At 55.8% G+C, this 10,091-nt stretch overlaps 1 protein-coding gene across 1 annotated transcript in view; it reads right to left on the bottom strand.

Annotated features, from left to right (window-relative positions):
- Nucleotides 1–7,361: 7,361 nt before the first annotated feature.
- Nucleotides 7,362–10,091, bottom strand: part of Il12rb1 (interleukin 12 receptor subunit beta 1) — a gene marked incomplete at its 5' end in the record, with an annotated part of 11,991 nt that continues 9,261 nt past the window's right edge. Inside the window, 4 exons of the mRNA XM_026777713.1 lie at nucleotides 7,362–7,909; nucleotides 8,540–8,621; nucleotides 8,834–8,930; nucleotides 9,366–9,500. Coding sequence (XP_026633514.1) covers nucleotides 7,562–7,909; nucleotides 8,540–8,621; nucleotides 8,834–8,930; nucleotides 9,366–9,500 — 662 coding nt within the window. The remainder of the gene's footprint in view (nucleotides 7,910–8,539; nucleotides 8,622–8,833; nucleotides 8,931–9,365; nucleotides 9,501–10,091) is intronic.

Genomic DNA, 10,091 nt, shown 5'->3' with positions numbered 1-10,091 from the left:
GAGAGGAGAGCTGTCGAGTCTGACCTCACTTCCTCTTCCTCCCAGCATTCTGCACTGTTTACTCCTCCCATCTATGTTTTAACCTATCAGGGCAAGCAGCATCTTTATTTAATTAACCAATGACCTTCCTCCATCAGGAACCAAAAGCAAGCTACAGAGAAACCCTGTCTTGAAAATAAGAAAAATAAAATAAAATAATTTTAGGGACATTCAGAAGCAGTCTATTTTTTTTTTAGAAGCAGTCTAAACACACACGCACCCCCTAATCAAGTCCTGCCAAAGGGACACCCTGGGCGTGGACGGGCGTCGGGCGTGGACCTTCACTGAGGCCACAGCCTCCCCCAGCAGGGAGCACATGCAAAGGCCCTGGGGTTGCAGAGGCCATGATGCCTTGGGGGCTGTGTTCCAGCCTCAGTGGTACTCAGGGGCAGAGACCCGGATTCATCCACTGAACCAAAAATGAATAAATAAAGAAGGAAAACCTCACGGTCTGGAAACTCAGGCTGGAGGTCACAGTTGCAGACACTTCTTCCCCATAGCAACCGGTGCCTGTGGGGTGGGGCCCTCTACAGAGTTCCCTGGCAACCAGACTCTTCTTGAAACGTTTGGAGGGTGAGCGCCAGGGAGTGCCTCTGTTTCCTTACCAGTACTGTGGGGTCAATGATTTCTCTGGCCTATGTTGGGGTGGGTGCCAAAGTTGGGGAGAAACACACTTGCTCTCTCTTTTGTTTGTTTAGGGTTACTTTTTTGTTTGTTTTGAGACAGTGTCTCCTGTGTCTCCCGTATACCAGACTGGCCTTGAACTCACAGAGATCTACCTGCCTCTGCCTCCAGGGTACTGGGATTAAGTAATAATTTATTAATGGGATTAAATAATGATAATTATTATCATCACTACTGCAACAGAGTCAACTAGGTAACCGGGGTTGACTTCTAACACATGGCAATCCTCCTGCCTCAGCCCCCCAGGTGCTCAGACCCGAGCACAGCTGCTGTGCTCCAGGCTGTGACAAATAAGCCTGGAGCTGGAAATAACGTGTTTTCTTGCTGCCCGAGTCTATTTTACCCTGACCCGAGGCACCAGAGAGTCCTTGTCTGTGGTCCATCTGTTGAGATATGGGAACTCTGAGCACCATCGGGACAGTAGGACCAGCCCTGTCCCAGTACAGTCACCCCAGGTCAGCTTCGGGGACTGACAATGTTCTGCAACAGTCTTGGAGCAGAGCAAACCCAGGCCAGGCTGTGGGGGTGCTCTGAAGAGACCCAGTCTGTTTCTTCTGGGGAAGTCCACCATCCTTCACTATGGCCGCCTGGAGACCCAGGGATTGGGGTGACAGCGGGATGAGCAGAGCCCCGCCCGGGTCATGCATACCTTGGGGGTCTGTGGCAGGGGTCACATGGGGAAACTGAGGACCCAGTGCCAGGTGCTGACTGGGCACAGCTTCTGTGTAGGGCTGCGGTTTACATCGTGTCTCTCAAACATCCACAGTCTGGTTTTGAAGCAGGATCTCTCACTGAACCAGGACCTCAGCAATTCAGCCAGAAGGAGCATGGAGCTGGAGAGGTCCTCCTCCCCCTGGTGAGGGGTGAGCATCCAACTTGGCTCTCCCATGACAGACCTTCAAACCCTACACCATTTCTCCAGTTCTGTCTGTCTCATGTAACCCAGATTTGTCTGGAACTCTCAATGTAGGTGAAGATGACCTTGAAATCTCGATCTTCCTGCCTCCACCTCCCCAGAGCTGTGATGATGGGTGTTCCACTAACTGAGACCAGGTCCCAGTCCTGGGGTGCAGAGCGAGGGATATGGTGATGGGTTCGGCAGGGCTGCATCTCAGATTGGATATGTGTCCCTGGCCTGTGCCGGTGGGAAGGTAACTGGGGCGTGGGTCAGGGCTGTGGCCTGGTTGCTTTGGTTTGGGGGCCTGGATCAGAGTGTGTTTCTGGCACATAGACGTGTCTGTCTGGAATGTTCCGTGACTCCAAAAGGTTCAGTGTGACCTTGAGGTCCCTGCCTGGGCTGGGGCCCAGGGAAATCCCGAGTCTGTCCCAGAGACACCAGCATCACAGTGGGGTCCAGCTAGGCACTGTGTGGTCTGGAGGCCGGCGCGGTCTGCAGGCTAGCCTCGCACAGCGGATATGGTGGGCCAGAAGCTGTGCGGCGTAGCTGCGCTCCAGAGGGCGCCATTGCAGAGCTGGGAGGAGCCCTAGGGTCTTCGGAGTGCTCGTGAGACAGAGGGAAGAGGGAGAAGGAACTTGGCTGTTTGAAATATTATTTACTTCGTGGGCTGAAGTGCCAGAGCACATGTGCTGAGTCGGCTCTCTCCTTCCACCATGTGGGTCTTTGGGCTTGGATTTACCCTCTCAGCCATATTGCCGGCCTGGGACTCGCTTTTTATCACCAGAGAAGTCCATTACCAAACCAGGAAAAATTCCATTTTCTACCCAACCATGGAAGCATAGGCCTGCCATCCTGACATATGGGAGACTGAGGCAGGGGGATGGCTGTGAGTTCCAGACCAGCCAAAGAATTATAAAGTGAGACCTTGTCTCAAACAACAACACAAAGGATGTGGTTTGCATCCTAACAGCTGGGAGATGGACATTCAGGGTCATCCCGGGCTATTCAGTGAGTTTGAGGCCAGCATAGGCTACACAGGGAGCCCCTGTCTCAATAACAGCAAAAAGCCTCCAACAGGGAGCAGAGGGTGGCACAGGACCCAGCCTTCTGGGGAACAGTGAGGTGGCAAGACTGTCCCTACTGGACCCTGGGAGCAATTCCACAGCCCGTGGTTGGTGCTTACATCAGAGAGATTACCACACGGAGAGGTGCACTGGCCGGCACACAGGAATCCGGGGTGCACAGAGGCCCCTGCACAGCTCAGGGGTTCTGCCTAAGGTAGAGAAGTTCTATCCTGGCGGGGAGGGGCACCAGCACCCAGTGTGACTTTGGCCAGGTTTGAGGGAGCAGGTTCATAGTCCCAGGACTCCACAGAGAAAGGAGGATGGTAAGTTTGAGATCAGCCTGGGGTTTTAGAGGGAGACTGTCTCAAGAAAAGCGGAAGAAAAGGTAAAGATTAATGCGTACAGATTTGATTGAGGATAGCAAGGGAGCCATGTAGTGAGAAAAGTCCAGCTGCGCAAGCGTCAGGACCTGAGTTCAAACACCCAGTGTACACTGCAAAGCTGCTGCAAGCCGGCTGGTGATGACACACAGAAGAATCTGAATTCCAGGCCAGCCTGTTCTACATAGGAGTCCCAGGACAGCCAGGGCTACACAGAGAAACAACAAACAAATCAATAAAAACTGGCTGTAACCACAGCACAGACACAGGAGGGTCAGTACTGGGAAAGACACTGTCCCAAGGACCAAGACGGGGCTGGTGAGGTGGCTCAGAAGGTAAAGGTGCCAGTCCTGACTACGAGAGTTCCAGCCCCAGACCCCACACAGTGGACAAAGAGAACTGACATCTGAAAGTCTCCCTCTGACCTCTGCCCCACAGAGTAAAAATGTATGAATCGTCGGGCGGTGGCGGCACTCGGGAGGCAAAGGATCTCTGTGAGTTTGAGGACAGTTTAGTCTACACAGTGAGTTTCAGGACAGGCTCCAAAACTATAAGAAACCCTTTCTCTAAAAAACAAAACAAGCCTTTAATCCCAGCAGTCGGGAGGCAGAGGCAGGTGGATCTCTGTGAGTTCAAGGCCAGCCTGGTCTAGAAGAGCTAGTTCCAGGACAGGCTCCAAAGCTACGGAGAAACACTGTATCGGGAAAAAAAAAAAAAAAAAGGAGAGAAGAAGGAAGGTTGGGGCCACAGAGGAAGACACCAGATGCTGACCTGGCCACCTTTCCCCCACCCCCAGCTTCCACAGGCTCCAGTGCAAGCACACACACAGTAACATACATACTTTAAAAAAGTAACAGGACTTTTTGTTCATCACAGGTTGCCTTGAAGAACGTGGTAAGAGGAAGCAAAGTAACATCATACTGTGGCTGAGGGCAGTATGGTTTACAAGTCTGTGTGCCCACTTGGTGCACTGTACAAAGGGGCCAGGAGAGGGTGCTCCAACCCCGGATCCGGAGTCACAGATGATTGGGAGCCACCACGTGGGTGCTGGGAGCTGATCTGGTCTCCTGCAATGGCTGTTCTAACCACTGTGCACCGGGAATGTGCGTACACACACACACATCGAGGGATCCAGGGTTAGATTTTGTCATCTGGGAAAAGGGAACTGGCGAGCAGGGGCTTCTGCTGAGGCAGGAGTTCGGGTCCAGCCTGGGCTATACATAATGGGCTTCAGGTCAGCCTGGGCTATATGGGACAATAGTGTGCAGGCAGTTCCCGACTGAGCACCCAGAATGAGGGCTCGTGCTTGGTCCCAGGCTCCTCCCTCCCTGTCCCAGTGCAATGGCCCTCTTTCCTCCAGTACACTGTGGCAGAGCCAACCTCCCTTGGCCACCCCAGGCCGTGTGATCCGGTGTGTCATCTGCAAACCGATACCAGCCTGCAGCCACTTGTGAAACCAGCTGCCACTCTTTCTGCCAGTGAGAGTCCCCAGGCAGGCTGCACAGGGGAGTGGCAGATGAGTGGATCAGCAGGAATGGCTCTGCTCTGTGCCTCAATTTCCCCACCTGTTAAGTCTCCAAAGCACTAATAATTCACAGAAGTCCCCCCATCCTTGGGGAGGCAGGAATCCAATACTCTGGGATCTCAAGACCCTGGAAGGGCACGCTGCTGCTGGGGAGGGGGACCTGCCCTGTGGTCATGCCTATGATCTCCCCTACACAGGCACAAACTCCTACCCCAGGGCCTTTGCATGGAGATGTCCTCACTCACCTCCACTCATCCTGCCTGGCCCAAAGCCTCCTCCTCCGGGAATTCCTCTTCCCCTCCTGACCCTTACAGCACCCCTATTATCTGATTCTGATGTGGGACTCAGAAGCCCCGACTTCAGTCTGTCCTTCGGGGGTGCACTATTTAAACCCTGAAGATACTACTGCAGACAGATTTCAGACTCCCTACATTGGTGGCATGTAAGTGAGAAAGGCATTGGAATTAGACTCAGGAGGGGGGCCAGGAGACACATGGATGTCCCAGGTACTCAGGGGCTGGTCACAGGAAGCATGGTCAGTCATAGCTGGAGAAGGCACCAGAGGTCTGCCTGAACCCTCCTTCTGAGATGTTTGTTGATTGACTGTATAACCTGCTCTCCATGGAGGGAAGCCACTCCTGCTTTCTCAGGAAGGGTCCAGGGCTGGGTCAGGCCAGGGTGGGGATGGCAGCCAGAGCAGATTGCATCCAGCAGGCCAGACTGAGCAGGGGCCTCCATGGAAACCCTCCTACCCTGTGCCGTTTTCAGGCATAGTGCTGGGGACAGTGGCTCCCAGAGGCTGAAGGTTCCCTGATGCCCTGCCATGGCTGCTGTAGGGACAGAAAGAGACCCCCCGCAGTGGCTCAGAGACCAGGAGAGTCATGTAGACTCAGTTTGGCATCTGAGTCCCTGGCCGGGTGCGTGGCTCCCAGTCAGAGGGCGAAACAAGATCCTGGTTTCCATCTACAGCAAGGCAAGAAAGGTGAAGTGAAGGGGTGCAGAGGGGAGAGGGAGAGCAAGGCGGGCAGAGCAGCCTGCTCCCATCACCTCAGGCCTGCGAGTGGGCAGAGAAACGAAGTGTGCTCGAGGCGCTCAAGGGAATACTACTCAGCTGCGAAGAAGAAAGAGCTGACAGTGCTGGGAAACCTCAAAAATACAACGTGGGCAATTGACAGCAGCCAGCACAGAGTGACCCCATTGCTTTGAAGTGCCCGGAACAGGCTAATCCCCAAAGACAGAAGATGCTTGAGGCTGTGACAGCCTGTGCAGGGAAACATGGGGACAGATACCTTGGCATTTGGTAAGGAATGTTCTGGAATTACTCAGAAGTGCTGTTTGCACACCAAGTGAATGTGCGCTAAATGTCAATGAATTGTGCACTTTAAATAAGCAAGTGTGTGGGGTGTGAACGCAGTGTGAATAAACAGCTTTAGAGCACCGGATGTCTGGCACAGGCGGCGACCCTGGGGCTGCTCTGTGGTCTGGTCACTGCCCGCGGGACATGTTCCCCAGAACCTGTGACAATCCACCCATCCCAGCCAGAGGCAGAGGCAGAGGCAGAGGCTCCTGACACCGCAGGGAGGCGCCTGGGGAGGAATTGAGGCAGCTCATGTCCCTGCTTTTGACAGGCTCCACACCTGCCACCCACAGATGGAAACCACCAAGAGGGCTGAAGGAGGGCGCACACCGGTCACCCGGCACTCTGGAGGCTAAGGCTGAGGACGGTGAACTGCCTGGGTCCCTGGCCACAGACCTGTATTCAGCCTCCCCACACCGCTGCTGGCCTCCTCAGGTCCTGAGCACGTGCTGCCCCCCTCAGTCCTCACACTCACGGCCCCAGCACGGCCTCCTCTGGGACCCCTCACCCTGCACCCTCTCAGCCCCCATCATGGTTCCAGTTTGTTGATGGCTGCATCTGTGCTTGCCTGCACCATTTTGTGAGACATCTCGTGCACCGCAGGCTGTGCCTGGTTCACTGCCAGTGTTCTGATGTTTGGGACTGGTGAGGGTTGAAACCAAGGCGACCTGCGTTAAAGAAAATCACTCTCCCCTGAGCCACGCCCCCAGCCCCTCTCTGCGGGGAAGGGGACTCCTAGGCTGTCACCCTCTCCTGGCCTGTTGTCCTTCCTGTTAGCGGTAGGACACAAACAGGGAGCTGGATGGAAAGTTTTGGTCACCATGCGGGCCGGATGCAGGTGACTGACTCCCCACCCCCAGGTCTGGTCTGACTGCTCCTGCCCCCCAGGCTGATTCCATTTGTGTTGGAAAAGTCTCCCAAGCGCAGCCTCCTCTGACCAGCTCAGCCTCCGGGTGCCTGGAGAGGCTGAGTCCAGATGACTAGGAGTTTGGGCTAGCCTGAGCTACAGGAACCACGGTGCGGCTGGACCCCACCCCCCACCCCCAGAGCTGCCCCTGCGGGGGCGGTTACTCCTGTAAAAGGCCGGGTTTCCGGGTTCTCACACCCTGCGGACGCCGCGGCTGCCCCCTGGCGGTCACATGAGCAGTTAAGGACGCGTGTTTTTATCTCGCGGCTATGCAGACAGGAGCGGACATAGGGTGCACCTGGGGTGCGGCGGCCCCTGATCTGGACAGCGAGGCCTCACACCACCACTGTCTCTCCCACCCAGGTACAACTCACTGTCCTCCACTCGGGGTCTCATGTAGCTCAGGCTACCCCGGAAGTGCACAGGAAGGCCAGCTTCAGATGTCAGTCACTGGGAAGGCCCATTTATTAAGTGCTCAGTACTCCACAGGGAAACTGAGTATGGATGTGTGGCTTCCCGCAGATGTCTAGGCCCTGCCGCCCACTCTCACGGTGCTGAGCCCGCAGTCACCTCGCTTATGACGCTCTAATATCCAGACTCCCTGTCTAGTGCTCGCGGGGTTAGGCCCAGCCCAGGCCACAGGACCAGGTCCCCTCAATCTGAAGGACCCGAAGCAGAGACCAATGATAGGGCCCAGGCTTGCCCCGTCAGTCCGCTTGACCCACAGGCCGGCTGGATTGTCCTGGCTCATCAGTCCTCTGAGTCCACCAAAGATCGCCAAATGTGGAGGCTCCCTGGGTCACACCTCCCAGGAGCAGCGGGAGTCTCTCGTGGGTCAGGCCGCCGCGGGGACAGTGCTGGCCCAGGCCCCTGGCCTCCGGGCGTCCGGGCATCTGTCTCCGGTCCTCCAAAGACTGCGCGGTGTGCAGGGCGGGCGCAGGGGCAGCCTGCGGCGACCCCGTCCCGTCCCCCGCGTCCCGGGCCACCTCCACCACCAGCGTCTCTCGCGGGCACAGCACCTCCGGGAAGTCCTCAGGGCTGCGCCACTGCCAAGCCTTAAAGGAGGGACAGAGCCAGGGCTGTGAGCGGAGCCATGAATGAGTGAGGGGGCGGGACAGCGTGAGGGTGTGGGGGCGGGGCAAGTGCCTTTGCCGAGCTACGTAGTCGGGTGCAGCTAGGACTGGAGTGGAGCCCAACAGTCGGGAGAGGCATGTCACTGGGTATGGCACCCTGTTTTCAGGAGTACCGCTCTTTCCCCAGCCCACGTGACCATGCATCTCTTTGGACTGGCCAGAGCACTCTAGACGCGAGCTCCACTAAGCCTGTGACTCAGGTGGACCAATCAAATCTGGCCCTGAGACTTAGGCGGCAGCTAACGGGAGGCCAGAGAGTCCCCTGAACCAATCAGGGGTGAGGCCCTCAGGAGGCGAGCTATTCCCAGGGAGCAGGATCCCGTGTTCCTGGATCCAGCCATGCCTGAAGCACACAACCTGGCGTTTGCTTTTCAAGTTCCCTGTCTGTCTTAGCCACTTAGGTTCTGCTTCTATGATATGACTTCTAGAAGACTCCGCTGCCTGTCTGGCTTTCCAGTCCGCCCTGGGGTGGTTTGGGTGAGCTGTCTGGACCACATTCACTGCCCACAGTGCGCACCAAACAACAGTCCGAAGCTGAAAAGAAACATTTACCTGCTTGCCCTGGCTTTCAGGGAACTCCACAGCCATGCTGGCACAGGGTGTGGGCAGCGGTGGGCACAAGTGCCAGGCCACCCTGGGAAGAAAGGGTGGCAGATCAGAGGGGGCTTCTGAGTCTCCCTTTTTTTTCCCCGTTATGCTGTAAAGGGTGTGGTGTGACCAAGTCCCCTTACATCTGGTTCTTGGCCCTCAGTGCCCCGTCTCCTTGTCTATAAGACCAGGACAGATACACACTTTGGGCTCAACACCGCCCTAATGTCAGCTCGGGAGGAGGAAGGCGAGACTTACCTGTTCAAGCCAACGTATCCGAGGCCGCCGAGAAGGAGTACGCTAACAAAGCTCCCCAGGGACACGAAAATGATGGATAAACGGGAAATCTGCACCTCTGTGGGCGGGAGGGACAACTTGAGCTGAGGGAGGTGAGCCCTTCTTTCTTTCCCACCCCGCAGGGCAGAAGCCGCCTGACTAGGGAAGACAGTTTGACTCAGGTGCAGCAACCCAAGGAGTCAAGAGGGCAGAGAGCAATTACCCTGTCGCTGTGATCAGAGGCAGGTAGGGAGAGCTTCCTGGAGTAGGGAACTTTACAGCATGGTTTTGAAGGATGAATAGGAGTTTAACAAGTGTGTGGCGAGGGGTGGGGATCAAATATTGCAGGCAGGTGAGGAAGGCCGAAGGAGAAGAGGAATTCCGGCTAGTCCTTTTTGCGGAGGCCAATGGAAAGCTGCAGGGGGAATCTTGGCCACCACCGGGCTGTGGAGGTCATTACAGGAAGAGCAGCAAAGTGCATTGTGGGTAAGCTGCTGGCTGCGGTCCCACTCACCGAAGCTGAAGTGCTGGGGGCGGCTCCAGGCGCCTCGGAGCTGCGCAGTGTCGGCTCGCACCTGGACTTTGTACACCACGCCACTGCGCAGTCCCTGGAGTGTCACTTCGGTCTTCGTGGGTGGTACGAGCCACTCTGCTGGAGGGAGGCAACGCGGGTTAGGGCTCCTTTCATGACACGTGGGTAGAGTCTGACACTCGGGGGCAGCCCTGTAGGGTAAACCGAGTTCAGTTCCCAGCACCCACAGGGCAGTTCATGACTGTCGGCCTCCGCAGCCATCAAGTACGCTCGTGGTGCACGGACACAAATACGGGCAATACACGTGCACATAAAATCATCAACCGATAGCCGAAGATTAGCAGAAACAGTCAAGGGTTCCACCTCTAGCTCCTGAGGAAGCTGAGACAGGAGTGCTGTAAATTTGAGGCTAGCCTGGACTACAGAGTGAGACTCAAAAAAAAAAAAATAAATAAAAAATAAAAAAGCAAGACAGGCTGGGTGAATCCTCGGTGAAGGCAGCCTGAAGAGAGTTCGACCCCAGGGCCCGACCTGTAAGCTGTCCTCTGGCCCATGCGTGCTCCGCGGACACGACGTTATTATATACGGTAAACAAATCAGTAAACACGTAGTTAAAACGTGTAAAAAAGGGCTGGAGAAATGGCTCAACGGTTAAGAGCATTGCCTGCTCTTCCAAAGGTCCTGAGTTCAATTCCCAGCAACCACATG

Source organism: Microtus ochrogaster, unplaced genomic scaffold (genome assembly GCF_000317375.1).
Source record: "Microtus ochrogaster isolate Prairie Vole_2 unplaced genomic scaffold, MicOch1.0 UNK81, whole genome shotgun sequence".
NCBI classification, from domain to species: Eukaryota; Metazoa; Chordata; class Mammalia; order Rodentia; family Cricetidae; genus Microtus; species Microtus ochrogaster.
The sequence above is the reverse complement of the archived record's forward strand: the minus strand, read 5'-3'. Positions and strand labels throughout refer to the sequence as shown.